Genomic DNA, 19,325 nt, shown 5'->3' with positions numbered 1-19,325 from the left:
ACCTACTGCCAGGGGAATAGAAAGGTTGAGCTGGTTCAAGGGCCAATCTCAGAGCCCTGGACCCTAGACCCAGTGAGGCTCCTCCTTCCAGGACCTAAGCTTCAGGGATGATGAGGATCAAAGATGAATGCTGTCTGTTCTGGGATAGGTGGCTTGCTTTTTCTGAGCCCCTGGCACTCCATCTAGTGTGGGAGAGACCATGTTGTGAAGAAGTTAAGCACACAGTTTTTGGGGCCAGACTGCCTGGGTTTGAATCTAGCCACTTACCAGGTGTGTGACCTTGGAAGCTCACTTAACCAACTTCTCTGTGCCTCAGTTTCCCATCTGCAAAATGCTAATAACAGTACTCACCTCATGCAGTTGTTGATGCGTAAAGAACTTAAAGCACCCATGGTACATAGTAAGTAACAGTAAACAATCATTTTTCAAGAACTGTGGCTTTTATCTTTCAGGCACTCTTAGACTCTAAGAGATTTTATTCTGGAGGATTACACGCAAGGGTCTCAGGTTAGCCCACTCTCCTGTCCCAGGGGCTCATCCAGCCTGCCCCTTCCTTGACCCTTGACACCATGGGGTCAGCCCCTCCTGCTAGCCCCATGTTCTTGGTGACAAGCCAGTAAGGAGCTTTGTCACACCCATGATCCCCTCAGATCCTTACTAGCCCATATCTCAGCAGTCAGAAGTGAAGCCTGAGGCCCAGAGGAAGCAAATGATTTGCCCAAGACCACCAGCCAGTCAGCTAAGAGCGGAGGTTTGAGCATCCATTCCTGAAGCTCAGTCCAGGCATTTTCCGCTGTGCTTGTGCCTATTCTCCCACCATCAAAACCTGTTCCTAGGCCGGGCATGGTGACTCATGCCTGTAAGGCTGAGGCAGATGGATCACTTGAGCCCAGGAGTTCAAGACCAGTCTGGGCAACATAGCGAGACACTGTCTCTACTAAAAATACAAAAATTAGCTGGGCACGGTGGCACATCTCTGTAGTTCCAGCTACTTAGGAGGTGGGAGGATCACTTGAGCCCAGGAGGTCGAGGCGGCAGTGAGCCATAATCATGCCACTGCACCCCAGCCTGGGCGGCCGAGTCAGACTCTGTCTCAAACAAACAACCCAACCAAACAAACAAAAAAACCTGTTCCCAGCCAAACATCAAAATGTAACTTATACTGAGATACAATTAATCTTGAGCGAGAGCCCATCTCTTTAAGAACTTGCTATTTCTGTTTTTTTGGTGGAGTCTCACTCTGTCTCCCAGGCTGGAGTGCAATGGCGCGATCTCGGCTCACTGCAACCTCTGCCTCCTGGGTTCAGGCGAGTCTCCTGCCTCAGCCTTCTGAGGAGCTGAGATTACAGGCATGCACCACCATTCCTGGTTAATTTTGTATTTTTAGTAGAGACGGGGTTTCACCATGTTGGCCAGGCTGGTCTCAAACTCCTGACCTCAGGTGATCCACCTGCCTTGGCCTCCCAAAGTGCTGGGATTACAGGCGAGAGCCACCACACCTGACCACTATTTTGACAGAGATCAAAACCTCACAATACCTAAGTGGTAGCTCATTTTTTTTTTAGCATTTATCATCATCTCATTTAATTTTCAGAACAACAGTATACAACAGGGTCTATTATTGTTTCTATTTTATAGATGAGGAAACAAAAACCCAGAGAGGTTACATAACATAGTTAAGATCTCCCAGCCAGCCAGGAAGGGAACCCAGAGGTCCAACCACAGAATCTGTGTATTAGCCACACATGAGGCATGCCTCCAAGAATGTAGGAGTAGACTGAATTTTGTTCCACCCGCAGCAACCATGGGAGGCTGGACAGGGTAGGGTAGGGCAGGGTCTGCACAGTACTATACGACCCTGCCTCACCGAGTAGAAAAGCTGAAGCTAGGCTGGTGGAATTTCAGGCAGCAGCAGCCAGTTGGTAGATTTCATTCCAAACAGAGGGCTTGTGTAAGCTTTTGGAATTACAGGGCCTAGAGGCTGCTTCCATGTTGACTCCTCCTCTGGCCACACTGGGTAGCAATTGAGCCCCAATATCCAGGGACAGTTCACAAAAGACTCTGACCACACACACACACACACATGCGCGTGTGCACTTGCACACACACAGAAACACACACACACACGACTAACTTAGCAGAGCCACTTTGCAGGCAGGCCCAGCCACCCCTCTGACCAGATCTCAGGTGGAGCTCCTTTGGATCTGCAGTCTGAAGCCCCTGGGGATGCAACCAACACCCACCCTCCAGTCCCTGCCACTGGTCCCAGCCCCTAGCCCCAGACCATGACCATCTTCTGGGAAACCTTTCCTCCCAACCAAATCCTCCCCCACCCCAGCTTCCCCATTCTTCCAGACTCCAGTTGCAGATACACCTTCCCCAGAAAGCCTTGAGCATTGCTTCAAATAAGATTCAGGTCTCTGTTCTGAAGTCACCTCTGAGAGAGGACTTTCCTAATCACCAACCCCCGGTAGCCCCCTAACTGCTCTCCATCTTAACAGCATGACTTATTTTTTTATGGCACTTTTACCTATCTGAAATTATCTTGATGATTTATTTGCTTCCTTTTTTCTTTTCTATCTCCCCAATTAAAATGCAAGCGCCTTGAGGGCAGGGGCCTGTCTGTCTTATTCACTACTGCAACCCCAGTGTCTAAGCACCCATCCCAACCCATTGCTAGCTAGGGACAGTGAGGCCCATAGAGAGAAAGGGATTTACCCAAGGTCACACAGTAAGTGAGTGGGTAGCAGAGGTTGGCCTAGCACTACAGCCCAGGGCACTTGGCCTGTCTCCACCCTTCCCCAGTTGACCCTCAGCAGATCTATCCTGCTGCTGTCTCTTCACTGCAATGGGGACCAGAGCCTGCAGGGCCTCACCAGTAGCACCCCCCTGTACTTCCCCGGGCCCACAGTGCCCTGATCTGGGCAGCCCTGCCTGCTTCCCCTCAGTCCCTCCCTTCCTGGCACCAGCAGCTCCGATGAGCTCATGTCTAGAAGCCTGGGAGCTGCCTTGAAGGAAAAGGTGCCTCCCAGGCCAGGCAGGGGGCCTGGAGGTGTGCTCAGCCTTGTGGGAGGGCAGCCCTGGCAGGTGGAAGGAGTGTGCTGACTCCTGCCCTGCCCACCTCCCAGAGCTGTGACGTGGGCTCAGGAAGACACATGTCAACCCTGGAAATGGGCTGTGACTAGGGGTGGAGAGAAGATGGAAGAAGTTTCCTCCCATGCTTCTCCTCTCTCTCCAGGTGCTCCATGGACACTCATGTCGCCATTCACCTGTTAAGGATGTGCTCTTTCCCAGGGAGAGGGAGCTCTGTTGCCTTCTTCCCACAGAATCACTCTGTGCAAACCTCTTCCCCTCCTTGGCCCCAGTCTCCCCAATTCTAAAATCGGAGACTGGATAAAATGCCACGGAAGAACCTAGGGATGCACCAGGAACCAGGCGCCTGAATGCCACAGGTTTGATTTGGTTGGTTTTTTTCCTACCTTAAGGGATGGGGAGTAGATAAGGGCAACAGCTGACTAGGGAGGGAAGGAGTTAAAGGCCTTATTTAGCCATGTAAATGCTGGTTCCAACCACAGCTTAATTTAGGTGTCAGTTGTGGGGTTAAGGGGAGCTGGCCCATGGCTTGCAAAGAGGGGGCAGGCCTGGAAAGTGGGGGCTGCAAGCCAGAGTGGTAAACAACATTCCTGGGGGAAGTTTGAATATCAAGCTAGAGTGATCCTAGTCCATCCCCTTCGTACTGATGGAAAAACTGAGGACCAGAGAAGGGGAGGAACCAGACCAAGATCTCCTAAGGAGACAGAGGAAGGGGATGCCCCACCCAGCAAACAGGGTTTTTCAACTCCCCGGGGGGTTTTCAACTCCCCTGAGGGATCTCATCTGCCTGCCTGAGACAATATGGCAAGTAGTAGGGGAGCACATCAGTTCCAGTTTTTGGCTGTGCCCCCCAACATGGAATGGGCCAGGCCTGGGCTTGGTGACAAGGCAGGCTGGCGCCAGTAAGGCTTCCAACCCCTTGCCCCAGAGTACCCTAGACCCCCATCAGCATCCAGTTTCACTTCCACTTTCTAATGGACAGGGGGTAGGGCACCCTCTGACTAGCCCTACAGCTACCACCAGCACTGCTGTCCACCATGCAATTTCCCCCTCAGGGGCTACCCTGCCAAACCCTCTCACCGGAGGCCAAGAGAGCAAGGGTCTTGCTCCAAGATCACATAACAAGTTGGTTTATTCCAGTGCCACCTGCCATTCAGGACAGGGTGGGGGATGGGGGATGGGGCACATGCTGCTTCCCACTCAGCTCTTGTCCCTTCCAGACAACCTAGACCCCATGGACGGAGTTCCCTGGCACCTTCCGGAATACGCCCATAACTTGGGGTAATGGGGGGAGGAAAGGAGACCTTTTCCTGAGTCCTCAAAGAGGTCTTGCCAGGGCTCTGGACAGTGCCCCTGATTCCACAGCGCAGTGGTTAGAAAGGAGCCGGGCCCTCCACTAACTTCACCTCTGGGGCCTCTCTCTCACCTTGGCAAGGAGGGCAATTGCAAAGATGTTGTGAGGCGGGCAGCGCAGGACAGTTTCCCCACTCCCTGTAGGCGCTGGGGAAAGGCCTCGATTTCTCCAGATAGGGCTTGGGCTGGGTGGTCCCCAGGGTGTGACTGCTCTGGCATCCTGTGTGCCCCACCGGCACAGCCAGACCCCACAGCCCGGTCGCCCCGCCCGCAGGGAGGAGTGAGGAGGCCCAGCACTGGCCGTTCCCGCTGCCCCCACGGCGCCCATGTTGGTCAACCCTGGGCAGAGCCCAACCCGCCGTTATCCTGGGTCAAGTCGGTCCGACTTTTCCCAGAACGGGCTTGGGGAGACAGACTCTGGGCTGTTGCCCACCTGTAAGCCTGGGGCTGCCTCGCCCTGATCCGCTTGCGGGGAGGGGCGCAAGGGCTGGAGCCCCCACGCAGCCCAGGAGGGTAGCTTCCCGGCGTCAGGGCGTCCTTCCGCTCCTCAGCTGCTCGAAAGCCTCGATACCCCTCCAGCCCCCCACCTACAGATGGGGAAACTGAGGCCCAAAGTGTAGAAGCGACTTGGCCAAGGTCACCCCGCGTGCGAGGACTGGAGCCCAGATGTGCCACCTCCTCCTGGGCGGCGCCGGGAATAGCGCAGGTGGGAAGGGGCGAGGCTCGCGCGGTGCCCGCACCCCTGCCAGGCCAGCGCCCCTCACTCACCTCCAGCCGCTGCGCACGGTCCCCGAGCTCCCGGGCGCCGCCGCCTCGGCACACCTGGCCGCGTCCGTCAGCGCGCCCCGCCCCGAGGTCCCCGCCACCCCCGCCCCACGCCAGGCCCAGGCTCCGCGCCCGACGCCCCCTCCTCGCCGCCGCCACCGCCACCGCCTAGCGGGCTGCTCCGGGACCCCGGGCTGGGAGCCGGGAGCGCTGGGCGGGCGGGCGGGCGGGTGAGCCGTGCTCCTGCTGCCTGCTCCCCGGGGCCCTAGCGCCGCCCCTCCCGCCCCGCCCCGCCCAGCCCTGGGGGTGCGACTCCCTCCTCCACCCGCTCAGCCTCCCATCTCCAGGCGGGGGCACCTCTCTTTCCTCTCGCTGTGCCTCACTCTCTGCTGCCTGGTTGTCTGTCTCTCCGTTTCCTTATCATTTTCTGTATCTCTAGGTCGGTCGGTCGGTCTGTCCTAAAATCCTCCTATCTCCTTCGGCTAGGAGGGAGACAGTTTCTTTGTGTCCCCTTTTCTTTTCTCTAACCCACCCACTACCCACTTTGAAATCTGCCTTTGTGATTCTGTCCCCATAACTGGTACCACCTCCCACCCTACCTCTTCCTGGCTCTCCTTTCAGACCTGGGTGCTCAGGCCCATCTTCCCCGCTATGTCTCAGCCCCAGTAACTAGAATAACTGTCTCTCTTGGTAGAACTTAGGCAAACGGGCACTGAGAAGGGTGACCATGTCCCCACCCACCTGCTGCCATCCCCTGACTTCACCAGTGGGTCAGCAACAAGGCAGGGGTGCTGTATGGCAGCTCTGGGGCTCAGCTCCCCACCTTTCACTGAGCAAAATGCCATTCAGATTGAGCGTGCGAAGCCCCATGGCAGTGGCCATGTACATCAGAGTCAGGTGGGATGCTGTTAAAAGTCCAGATACCCACATTCCAGCACCACTCCCATTGAGGGCACGAGCCGGTGGGCTTGGCACAGGACTGATGGCAAGTACCCTCCACAGCCCCAGCAATTTTGAAACAGAACCACGGTTGGAGAAATGCTGGTCTAGGTTTTCACCGAAGTTTACCCGGGTTCCCCACCCCCTTGACCAGGGTGGTTCCACTTTCATCTGTCTTTTGCATCAAGAGTTCTGTGTTTGGATTTCTGCTAAAGGAAGTTAGGAATGTGCTAGCGTAAGCCCACCCCACACAAGGGCCTGTGAAACACAGACCTGCAGGTGGCCTGGGTTTGGGATGTCCCCTGTTCACACTGGGGAGACTCAGAATGCAGGAACCCTCCCTGGCAGTTCCCATTTCTCCTCCTGGTCTCATGGGCTTCAGAGAATTCCTCTGATCGTGTGGCTGCTCTGCTCTCATCATCTTGTACCCAGGGTAGAGGGCAGGTTGGGAGAGTGAGGGGTGGGGGTGGGATCCTGGGACCCCCACCAGGTTGGGGTATCGCTAACCCTGAGAGTGCCTGTTCTAGGGAAGTGGCTGCAGCCCAGCCTGTGGGAAACCAGGAAGCTGTGTGTGGGTGAGAGGAAAAGAGAGAGAGAGGCTAGGATTGCTGTGTGGGTGGTATGAAAGAGAAAGAGATGTGGAAAAGAAAGGAGAGAAAGCGATTCGGTCTGTACGTAGGTGTGTGACAGTGGGTGTGCAAGAGTGGCTAGGTCTGTAGGAGAGAATGTGTGAAAGATTTCAAAGTGTAGGTGTGTAGCAAAAGGAAATGGAGAAAAGAACATGCTTTTCACCTGTATCTATGAGAGGGAATATGTGTGTTTGTGTGAGAAAGTGTGCCTATGTCTGCTTATATGTTTTCAGATGCAACTGCAGCTCTGTAAGCAAATCTGAGACGTGTTCGCATGTGGCAGCTGTGCATAGGTGAGGGGGCCTTCAGGAAGGCATGTGCCAGTGTGTACCCCATGCATGGATGTGTGTCTGAGGGCCTCCATGTGTGTGCAGTTGTGTGAGTGCATATGTGTGATGGTTTGCATGAGAACATGGCATCTATACATCATGTGTAGATACATGTGTGTTTACGGATGGATGTGAAAGCATGTATGTGTGAGTGCATGGTGAGGTATAAGTGAACCTGTGAGCAGTGCTCCTCACCATCACCCTCCTGTTACAATCACTGTGGAGCAGGGGAGTGGAGGGGGAGTAGGCAGCTTCCTGCCCAGGCTCCTGCTCCATCTGCCCTCTCTGTCACAGCCTGAGGAGCAGGAGCCTTGTTCTGGGCCCAGTGACCACTGTCAGCTGTTAACACGCACACAGGTCCCTCTGCCTGAACAAAACAGACATGTCCGGTGGCAGGACTCATCTGACAACACAGACCCACACCCCTCCCCACCCCAGAGGCTCAGAACAGTGTCCACTAGAGTTGGAAATGGCTCTAAATCTGCTACACACCTCCAGCCTCCAATAACAAGTGGCCACCAGCAAAGGCAGGGAGGGATCAGCGGTGAGTACCCAGGTTTCCCCCAGAGCATCCGAGTGGGAGGGAATGTGGCTTGGCAAAATCTTCCAACAACTCCCAGAGCCTGAACAACCTTTTCCCAGCCCCAGGTGGGTGGAAGAACACAGCCTGCTGCCTCATCACCATGGAGACAGGCAGCAGAGAAGGTGGTTAAAAGCATGGGCCCAGACCTCCTGGGGTTCAAATCTCAGCTCCTCCACCCACAGGCTGTGAGACTTTGACAATTCACTTAAATTCCTTATGCCTTAGTTTCCTCATCTGTAAAACAGAGATAAGAAAAGTATGAACTTCACAGGATTGTTTATAGGATTAAATACTCCATATGGTGCATTTAGCACAGTGCCGGGCAGCTGAACTGGGAGGCATAAGCCCTGGGTTCCAGCCCTAGCTTTGCCACCAACTTACTGTGTGAGTTTGGACAAGTCACTTGCCATCTCTGGCCCTCAGAGTCTCCATCTGCACAATCTCAAGAAACGCTACCAGTTATGACCAGCTGAAACTTTGGGGAGGGCAGCTTAGCATGGGGCTGTCTTGGTGAGTTGGGGGCCCTAGTGTTGGCTGAGGCCTGATCATGAGCTCTACACTACCCTTTCCTCCCCAGATCTATTTTCCCAAATTGGCAGCAGCTGATGGCATCTCTCTGTACCTTCTATCCCTCTAGCCTGCCCACAGCGCCTTGTGTTGCCCTGCTCAGCTGGTACTCAGGCCTTGGAGAAATGGCACTGGTACCCACTGACCCCAAACAAAGGTATCTGCAGTGCCCAAAGCAGAAGATATAGTGGCTCATACTTAAACCTGCCTGTGAGCCCTCTAGAGAGGCAGGTACAATTGCAGAAGGATGGATGTAATTGTCTGAAGATGCTCATAATCCTTCGGCGGTAATGGCAGGAAGCTTTAAAATGAAGCCCTAATCCACTAATAACCTGGCAGCCCCACAGCCTTCTTCCCTCCTGATCTCCAGGAAGGGAGAAGGAACTCTAGCCACTCCCTTTCCCAAGGGAGCAGAAAGGCAAGTGTGGGCTCTGACCCAAGACCACCGGATTTTGACTCTCCTGCAAGACCCAGCTTCCTTCCTGCCTCCATCTCCAAGAAGTCTTCCCTGCCCATTTTATCCTTCTGAAGTCTTTTCTGCCCCCTCTGTCCCTAGAAATATTCTAGGACAGAACTGGATGACAGACTGGCTGGACAGTAAAGAAAGGAATGAGGCCTGGTGCGGTGGCTCACGCTTATAATCCCAGCACTTTGGGAGGCCGAGGCAGGCAGACCGCCTGAGGTTAGGAGTTCGAGGCCAGCCTGGCCAACATGGTGAAACCCCGTCTCTACTAAAAATACAAAAATTAGCTGGGCATGGTGGCGGGCACCTGTAATCCCAGCTACTTGGGAGGCTGAGGCAGGAGAATTGCTTGAACCCGGTAGGCGGAGGTCGCAATGAGCCGAGATCGTGCCACTGCACTCCAGCCTGGGCGACAGAGCAAGACACCATCTAAAAAAGAAAGAAAGAAAGAAAGAAAGAAAGAAAGAAAGAAAGAAAGAAAGAAAGAAAGAAAGAAAGAAAGAAAGAGAAAAAAAGAAAAAGAAAGGAATGAACTATACTGTTCCAGGCAAGAACACAATCATAGTCTCAGCTCTGGCACTAGCTGTGTGACCTTGGGTAGGGGACTTAAATCTCTGAGCCTCAGTTGCCTCACCTGTAAAATGGGGAGAATAATACCTGCCTGCCTTGAGAGTACAATAACAAGAGTGAGATGCTATCAAATGAACTGGCTTGGTGTGACTTGCCAACAGAGTTCATTAAAGGTAGTGCCTTCTTCTGTCCTCTCCATCCATGGGCTCTTCCATTCCAGGATGTCCACAGACAACACTTTACTCTTATAATTCCAGAAGAGAGTGGTGGCCAAGAGCACAAGCCCCGTGTTCAAAAAACCATGACTGGATCATGGCTTAGCAGCTTGCTAGTCATGCATCTTGGATAAGTCACATATATTTCCTGAGCCTCTATATTCTCATCTGTATAATGAAGATAATAAAAGTATGTCCCTCATGGGGATTGCTACGAGGTTAAATGAAATGAAAAGGGTAAAGCTCTTGGCACAGTGGGCTTAGCACATAAAGGCTTCTAACAAATAATAGCAGTCCTTTTGTTGAGCTGATGATTGTCATTTCAATTAGGTATAAACATTTCTTACATACCTATCTAGATTACTCTAAAATTTCCGAAACACTGCCACAACTAAGATCATTGCAACCTCCTAACAGCTCTTTGAGGTAGATAAGACTCATATTTTTATTTTATTTTCACAGAGGAGGAAAGTAGAGCTCACCAAGGGGAAGGGATTTGCTAGGGCTTGGCTAGTTGGCAACATCCGGTCTAGAAAGCATCTATGTCTCCTGACCCCAGTTTGGGCCCGTGAGAGGGATGGGAGCAGGTCCTGGGAAATTCAGACTGTAGGAGACTGAATTTGGGCGGACTCTGGTGTGAGGGCCCACCTCCAAGTTCAAGACTGCAGTGCCTCCCTGGGGTCCTCCTTCTTCCTGCCCTAGAGGGATTAAAGGTCCTTTCTTGCTCCTGCCCAGCCCCCTGTGTGACCCCAGCCTGGTAGACAATGGTGGCCATGGGGGGTGATCAGAGCCTGGAGAGAATTATTTCAGAGAGAAGAGTGGGCGGGAAGGCTGGTGAGATGCCAGCCGGGCGTCAACGACGCCTGCAGAGAAATGAAGTGTTCCTTCAGTTTCCTGACGCACAAGCCCTCCCAGGACTGTGTCCCCCGCATGCCCTGCACCCCCGGGATCTACTGGCTGCGGCTCCTGCTTGAGCTGAGCATGGCCCTGCTCACGTCCTCCCCATCTGGACCCACTTCAGCGTTTCCATGGGCTGCCTGTGGAGGTGATTCAGCGTGGGCTTCCCTGTCCCGCCCTGCTCTGCAGACAGCAGCCGCTGCAGGAAAATTATCATCATTCCTGCCCTTCCTTCCTTCCGTGCCGCGCACACTGTGCTCTCCCCACACGCTGTCATGGGATCTCACTGCAGCCTAGGTGGTGTTCCATCTGCCCTTGTCATCTCTAACAAATGAAAAACCAAGGCCTAGGCGAGGAACATGGGCCTAGCTCAGCCACTACTAACATGCTGAGTGACCTCTAGCTGTCTTTTTCCTCACTCTGAGTCTCAATTTCCCCACCAGTAAAATTGGGAGGTCAAATTCTATCAAAGGCTTCAGTCTCTACCTCCCAAGCTCCATGAGGTCAGCAACCACATCCGTTTTGTCCAGTGCTGCGTCCCCAGCACCCCCACGTAGCCAGCACTCAATACATTTAATGAGAGGGTTCTGCCCCATCGGTTGCTTGGGACACCGCAGTGATTTGTTGCCGCTAATGATTAAAAGGCAGACGAGAGTGGGAAATGGGCATTTTTTTTTAACCAAGCAAGATAATGTGGCTTTCTCTCACTGCCTTCTCACGTGCCCTCTTTGGCAGAGAAAGGAGTGGGGTTAGATGTGGTGCAGCTGGAACTGCACGTAGCTCACTGTTGCTCCTATCTCTCCACAGCTGTTAATCTGGGCATGCCCATGGGACTGTGATGAATTACTGTGAATCATGGAAAAATATGGTCAGGAGCCCTTGTACTAAGGACCTGGGGGGTCTTCAGTGACTCTGGTAGTCCAAGGGACAAGGAACACAAGCTTACCTGGTTTCTGGGCCACTCTGGGCCCAGGGCCAGGGCTGGGGCTGGCTGTCATCATCTGCCCGGCCTTCACTACATCCCAGTCCTGGCTGGCCCTGTCGTCGTGCTGGGATGCCCCTCGTTCCTCTCTGGAGCAGCTGGGTGGTTGGATGCCCAGGGCTTTGGGCAGCTGCGGTGTCCCCTGGGTGACTCTGCAGGCAGAGTTGTCCCCACTCCTGCTGACCCCCTCATCCTCTTCCAGGTCGATAGGCCCCACCTCTCCCTGCAGGCCCTCCTCACCGCTGCTCTCCTCGGCTTCCAGAGCCAGACACCTGTAGCTTCCATCAGGGATCTGGAAGGCGCAGGGGGTAGGCCTCCCTTCGCTGGGTGCGAGGGGCGGAGGTGGGAGGTGAGGACCCAGCATGGTGCTGTTCCTCCTCAGCGATGCAGGGAAGCAGGCTCCTGGGCCTGGGCCAGGGCCTGGGCTGGGGCCAGCTGTGTGAGCCCTGGTCTCTGCTCCTTGCACAGCCTCCTCTGACTCTCTGCACGTTTGCCTTCCTCCGCTGATTCACAGAATTGGGGTGAGGTCTGGCTGAGGCGAAAGATAAGTCCTTCCTGGGCTAGTGGAGTGGTGGACCTCCAATCCCTCTTCTTAACCCGTCTCTGGTGTGAGGCCGCTTTAGGCCAATCTGTCTGCATAGGGAAGAAAGAAACAGCACATGAGAAAGCTCACTGGGGGTTCCAGGCTGAATTTCTGAAGGCTGTTCTTCTTCAGGTGACCCTGAGAACTGGTCGGCATTTGGGGTGCAGGTTCCACACTTCCATAGGGAAGTGTTTCGAAAGCTCCAGTCATTTAACATCCTGGATTTTCACCACATCCTCATGCTACCTGAAACTTTATTTAATATTTTTCCATTAATCAACTTGAAATCACTTACTTCTATTACTTTAGAATTATCTTAAGCAATATTTGCAGAGAAACCACAAGTATATTGTGCTCAGTCCTTTTCCCCTAATGCACATTAAATAAATATCTAGTTATTTAACAACACGTATCTAGACACCACCTAGAAAGAATTCACTCATATCCCAGCAAAGGTACCTACACCACGGGAATCACAGGAGTGGTGTGACCTAAGATGCAAACTGGGGATAGGAGCCCTTGGAGGAGGTTGTGCAACAAGAAACACTGTGCAGTCCGGGGGTGGTGGCTCATGCCTGTAATCCTAGCACTTTGGCAGGCCAAAGTGGGTGGATCACCTGAGGTCAAGAGTTCAAGACCAGCCTGGCCAACATGGTGAAACCCTGCCTCTACTAAAAATACAAAAATTAGCTGGGTGTAGTGGTAGGCACCTGTAATCCCAGCTACTTGGGAGGCTGAGGCAGGAGAATCGCTTGAACCCAGGAGGTGGAGGTTGCAGTGAACCGAGATCGCCCCATTGCACTCCAGCCTGGGCAACAGAGCAGAAACTCAGGAAAAAAAAAAAAAAAAAAAAAAAAAAGATGGTGCAGTGGTGTGCTTACAGTTTCTGTGCCCAGGCTTGCAGTTAGAATCCTAGCTCTGCCATTTGTGTGACGATCAACAAGCCAGCCACAGGACCTCTCTAAACCTCCACTTCCCCATCTGTAAAATGGGTATTGTAATATTTCTAACTTCGCGTTGCCTTGAGGATTACATGAGAAAATGCACGCAGAGGACTTAGCACAGTTTCTAAGCCATACCTTAATACATGTTGGCTGTTCTTTCATTCCACAAAAATTTCTTAGGATCCTATTATTTTTCAGACATCATAAAAAGTACTGGGGATATAGCAGAGGGATAAAGAAGCCTTAAAATGTGGTGAGGAGAGCTGTGAATGATAGCAGGAACAACAATAATCATTGTATGATTATTTATATAAATGTTAAGAATGATGATAATCCAGGCAAGAGGGAATGGAGGCTTTCTGTAAGGGGTGGTGAGGAGGGGGTAGATGGGAGAGATACTTGGGTGGAAGAACTGGCTGGGCTTGGAGGCAGATGGAGAGTGGGTGTGGAGAATAGGGAGGAGCCTAGGATGCAGCCCAGGTTCCTAGCTCTGGTGACAGCGATTTTGTTAATAGAGATCGGGAATAAATGAGAAGGAGCAGCTGTTTAGTGGAGCAGGGAGATGAGTTAGGTTTTGGATTTCCAGGGGAGATGAGCAGTGGGCGGTTCCACATAGGGGTCTAGAGAACAGGGGAGAATTCCAGGCTGGGGACAAATATCTAGAAATCATTTGTGGAGGCAAAGGGTGGAGATGGGTGAGATGCCCAGGATGGGCAGGTAGTGCGTAAGACAGAGCAGATGGCCAATTACACTTGGGAGGAAACCCTAGAATCAAGGGATCTTGCTTAAAGACTGGATTCCACTGCTACTTAGCTGTGTGAACTCAGGCAAGTGTGAACTCTCTTACTCTCACTTATCCTATTGCAAAATGGGGAGCAGTGAGAATCCTGAAAATTGTGAGAGTCTGTGGACATGAGTGACCTGAGGACCTGGACTGACCTCAGCTGCTGTGGTCACGCCTCCGCTCCCAAGCAGGGGTCAGGCAACTCCCACCGCAGCAGGCTGGGTCAAGGTCTTGGTTTCTGGCTGAGACTGTGCCAGGAGAGTCTGGCAGGCAGGCAGAGAGATAAGCGCATTACCAAGCCCCAGGGCAAATCAGAGCCAACCAGGGGAAAGGCAAACAACCATCCGGATCAGAAAGATAACCAGGCACCTGTTATAGCAGCCTCAGTGGCAGGGAAATCAGGAGAAAGAAGCCCACCTTCTGCCCCCCAGGGAAGAACAGAAGCACCTCTTCTATCTTGGGTCATTCACTTAGGTTATTGCCGTAATTTCTCACATCAATCCTATGAGAGAATTACCTTATTATTATCCCATTTCAGAGGTGAGGAAATTGAGGCTCAGATAGGTGAAGTGACTTCTTGCCTAAGGCACACAGCTAACAAGTGGCCAGGCTGGGATTCCAACCTAGCTCTGACACCTTGACCATGATGGTGGATTCAGAGACATGGAGGAGAGGCTCCAGGCCCTCATTCATCTCCAGGTGCTTTCTCACTCACCAGCTGCTGCCAGATTTCTGCCATTTGAGTTTCAAAGAATCTTAGAATCTCACAAAGGCCAGCAGCACACAGAAGAGACAGGACTGTGAACTGGGGCAGGTGCTTTTCGCACTCTGTAGTCACATTCCCAGAGGACACCATGGTGAGACTGAGCCAGATGATGCTGGAGGATCCGTCCAACTCTGGCATTGCAGGATCCCCTGATTCTAAGCACTTGGATACCCACCTCCGTCATCCCCCCACCGTAGAGCCAGATGGCCGGAGGCAGAAGGAGTGGGCGTGGGGAGGGGGCAGGGCTCCTCTGACTCCCCGCAGGGGCCTCGCCTCACTCTATCCCTGCTTCTGTTTTGATGTATTTGACGGTGGCCACGGTTTCCAGGAAAGAAGAGAGAGGCGGAAAAGTTAACTTTCCGCCACCCACACAAATATTTTTGGCCGGCGTTGTCTTCACGCTGCCAAGCCAGGAGGGAGGAGTTGGCAGGAGCACTCCAATTCAAGGTTCCCTCCCAAGGAGGAAGGAGGACTCCCAACCCAGTCGGGGAGCCTGGGCAGGCCCTATGCAAGCCTAAGCCCCGCAGCACCCACCTCTGTGCAGGAGCTGTGGGGGTCGGGACCCGAAACAATAATAGCGGCTGCCACTAACTGAGCACCTGCTAGGTGCTGAACCCAGCCCTTTACCTGACACTCCTTTTGTGTCAGTGCAGTCTATAGAGGAGGAAACTGATGCACGGAGAGGTAAGTACTGTGTTCAGAGTCACACGGGTGGGAAATGGCAAAGCAGGATGTGAATGGAGGCAGCCGAGGTCTGTGCTTGTACTCACTGCTCTCAGCAGCTGCAGACTCCAGGGACCCCCACAGCTCCTGGGGTTGCTGGACTCAGCCATAGCTCAGATGGCCAACCCATCCATGAGGGTGGATCTCCTCTGTGGGTAGGAGAGCACCTGCTGCAGACTCCACAGACATGGGAGGGAGTCCTACCAACTTCTAATTCCATTTCCCCCAGATTCATGACCCTCATCTGGACACAAGCTTTAAAATACTTGAGCCTTGGCAGAAATGGCTGATAGAGTCCACAGAACACGCTGTCCTCATCTCAGAGAGGAGAACTCTGAACCCAGAGGGGAAGGATTTACCTGCAGTTGTATGGCAAGCCAGAGGTAGGCGCTGCACTGGAACCCAGGTACCCAGACCCTTAGACTCTAGCTCCTCACATAAGCCCTGCTCCCTCTGAGGGGTCAGCCTCCCCTTCTCCCTCCCCTTCACCTCTGCATGAGTCCAAGCAGGGGCCCCCAGGACCAGAGGACCAGCTGAGCATCAGGTGCTCCACAGTCTGAGGGCCAGCCAAGACACCCCAGGGCTCCAACTGTTGGCTTCTGCAATGGCCTTGGGACCCTGGCATCCCTTCTGCTGCTGTGTGTGTGGTGGGGGAAGGGCACTGGCTTTGGCATCAGGTCTGGGTTGGAATTCTCACCCAGTGGCTGCCTGACCCTGGACATGTCTCTTATCTTTCTGAGCTTCACTTTTACTGCCTGCAAAACAAGGCTTAAAACACGGTCCACTTCCCAGGGTGTTTGTAGGGATTAATAGAGAAAATATAGGCTTATTCCTTCACCCAGTGGGGAATGAGGAAGCATTGCTGTGTGCTGCTCACCTGGTGGGCTCTACAGACGCTTGGTGAGCCTGGCATTCGGGGCCCCAAGTGCTTGGTGTGCACAGACTGCAATGATTATAAGGCACAGTCCAGCCTCCTTCTGATTCCCCATCATCTGCAGGGTCCCCATGGGTCAAAAGAGCCTCCCTTGTAAGCTGTAGAAGAAGGGAAAGGGAGTGAGGGGTGCTGAGCATTAGGGCTTAAGTAGGTGCATTGCAGAAGTCAGGGCATGGGGTCCTTGTTTCGACTCTTCCATTGCCTCACTGAGTCAGGCTGGGGAAATCACAAGATCTAATTTTATAGGTGGAAGGCTATAGGGCGGAGAAGGGAGAAGCAGCCCAGGAAGACTAGACCCTCATTCCTCCAAAGGCCATACTGCCCATGGCTCTCTACCTGACCTCCCCACCTGCTGTCTCTTCCTGTTTCCATCCTATAGAAAATCTGATCCATTGTCCTAGAGTGTGGCTCTGACTGTGTTGCTCACCTGCTCAAGAGCATTCCATGGCTCCTCATTGCTCACAGATAAAGCAACACTGCAAATGCAGACTCAAAGCCAAATCTTATGATTCTCTGCTGAGGGGAGTGAGGAAAGGTTTCCTGGGGTAAAGATCATCCACCAAGGCCCAGTGAAGGCAAGAAGGCAGGACCACTGGGGATGACTTTGAAGAACCAGGCGGGCTTGGATAGGCTGAGGTTAGGGCATGTATGGAAGGGCTGAGAAGATGGCCAGTTTGTGACAGCCTTTGGTTGCCTAGGCTCTCTCCTGCTGGCTGGAGAGACAAAGTAGGGGGGTGGGCAGCCCTACACGGTTGGGGGAAATGACTGCAAGGCCCAGCTCTGTGGGTTTGGGTTGGAGGCAACATGGCCAGACCAGCAGGCATGGGACTGAAAAAAGGGCTGGCAGGCAGAGGTCCCAGCAAGAGGAGAATTTTGGAGCAATTTCTTCAGCAGCTGGCATAGGTCCAGGCACACAAAGCAACAGGCCAGGACCAGTGGCTCATGCCTGTAATCTCAGCACTTTGGGAGGCCAAGGTGAGATGATCACCTGAGCCCAGGAGTTTGAGACCAGCCTGAGCAACATAGTGAGACCCCTGTCTCTACAAACAATTAAATATTAGCCAGGCATTGTGGCACACACCTGTACTCCCAGCTACTTGAAAGGCTGAGCTGGAGGAGTGCTTGAGCCCAGGAGGTCAAGGCTGCAGTGAGCCATGATTGTGCCACTGCACTCCAGCCTGGGTGACAGAGTGAGACCCTGTCTCAGAAAAAAAAAAAAGAAAAAAGAAAAAAGAAAAGAAGAAGAAAACACAAAACCAGTAACAATGATAATAGCTGATGTATATGGAGTGTTTACTCTGTCAGGTGTTATTCAGACACTTCATTTGCAGCAGCTCATTTGATCCTCATCACACCCTATAAGGAAGGTGCTATTATTATCCCCATTGTGCAGATAAGGAAATGGAGCTTCCATGACTTGCCAAGCTCACGCAGCTAGTGAGCGATTGAGTCAAGGTTCACATCCTGATGGTCTAGCTCCAAATGTCACTCTTATCCATAAGGCTGTACTGTCTCAATGGTATAAGTAGTTGCTGAGTGAAAGAATGAAAAGATGAACGAATGAAAGAGAGGAATGGGAAATGGAAGGATGGGAGGGAGGAAGGAGCTTCTCTCTGATGTCTGGTACATTGCCTGGCATAATATATATCAAATGAAACAATACATGTGGGGTGGCCAGGAGATTAACTGTAGGTGTAACCTAGGAGCAAAACAAAGGCATCCTGAGGAAAAGGTGACTCTGAACGGGTTCAGATGGCTCAGGCGCACCTGCCCACCAGATTCCTGTCTGGAAGCACCCTCAGCACCAGTCTAGGGTAGAGGAACTGTCTGGTCTATCCAGAGCTAAGTTCTCCCTGACAACAGGAAGAAAGCTTTTGTTGTCCTTGCGAACCTGACCTATGTTCCTGCCTTAGTGTTTCTCTCCCAAGGAGGGGATGAGATCCAAGGTTGGGGGTTTCTTCCTCATGGCTCCAAAGACAGGGAATTCCAAGCCCTTCCAACCTCCAGAGCTAGTAAGCATGAGAAACCCCAGCATTTTCCATTACCTTGCTCTGCATTCTTGGAAGAATCACTTTCTTTTACCAGGCCTCAGTTTCTCCAGCTGAGAAAGGCCTTGGGCAAAGTGGTTAGTGGGAGCGGTAGCAGCAAGGTTGCTGCTACACCTGAATTCTCCTTGGCCTTGCCCATTTCCAGTGTTTTCCAGTTGGGGTAGTCAATCCCAGAGGGATGTCCACCATGATCCCACGGTCCCGATCCCTTCTTCTAGTCCTTCAGGACAGACTGACCAATCTCGGCATCCTTCCTCCCTTCCTCAGCGGCCATCAGTATCAACCATCCCAACCCCCCCCCAGCCTACTCTGACCTCTTCTCCTTCCTCCCTAGTCCTCCCTCCATTTCTGCCCACCTCCTGGGCAGAAGGGACCAGTGTTGGATGGGCATGAGGTGGAGCTGGGGGGAGCCCCAGGAGCCATAGGAAACCAGCCCTTGGCACGAGGTAGTGGTGAGAGGTTGGGAAGAACTTCCAGCTGGGCACACTGGGTGGTCTCAGGAGAGATAAGGCTTCCGTTCAGCCTCAGAATAGTGGGTAACTTCAGATGAGTCCCTGCATCTTACTGAATTTCAGGTGCCCTCCTGGTAGAATGGAGACTCAGTCATTCATTTACTCATTTGTTCACTCAACGCATATTCACAGAACGCCTGCTAAGTGCCATCACTATTTTAAGTGCTGGCAGTACACAGTGAACAAAAGAGAAAGAAACTCTGCCCACGTGAAGCTCACATGTTAGCTGGGGTGGACAGATAAATAAATAAGAAAGTATGTCAGATGGTGTTAAATACGATGGAAAAATAAGCCAGAAAGGCGGCCTGGGAGTGCTACGTGTCATTAAGATAAAGAAACTGCTATGAACATAACAAACCTTAACAGATGCCATTCCGTGTTTTGTATAGCATATGCATTTCAAGTTCACTATTATGTTAAATTCTCATATGCAATTATAAAAAAAACATAAACCAACATTAGGTGACAAACTTAGAAACATAAGCCCTACAAACCCTTGGGACACATATTTCTTAGGCTAATATTCTGATTATTCAATTGTTCACCATTTTAGAACCTTCCTATTCCATTCTGAATATGTCTACTATGTAGAAATGAGTATTTTTTGTAATCTTGTATATAAAAAATAAGATTTCATATGTTAGCA

At 52.3% G+C, this 19,325-nt stretch overlaps 1 protein-coding gene across 2 annotated transcripts in view; it reads right to left on the bottom strand.

The window, feature by feature from the left end:
- The window catches only part of SYNPO (synaptopodin), a 41,037-nt gene extending 29,025 nt beyond the window's left edge, over positions 1-12,012 (bottom strand). Inside the window, exon 1 of one of the 2 annotated variants that reach the window (XR_010133968.1) lies at positions 5,215-5,839. Coding sequence is in view for 1 of the 2 variants with exons in the window: in XM_031011055.3 (XP_030866915.3) it covers positions 11,350-11,749 (400 nt within the window). In the remaining variant the exon portion in view is untranslated. Of the gene's footprint in view, positions 1-5,214; positions 5,840-11,349 lie in introns of those variants that run through there. The other variant, XM_031011055.3, reaches the window with a different exon arrangement.
- Positions 12,013-19,325: the final 7,313 nt, after the last annotated feature.

Source organism: Gorilla gorilla, chromosome 4, assembly GCF_029281585.2.
Source record: "Gorilla gorilla gorilla isolate KB3781 chromosome 4, NHGRI_mGorGor1-v2.1_pri, whole genome shotgun sequence".
Lineage (NCBI taxonomy): Eukaryota > Metazoa > Chordata > Mammalia > Primates > Hominidae > Gorilla > Gorilla gorilla.
This window is presented reverse-complemented; position numbering and strand designations above follow the sequence as displayed.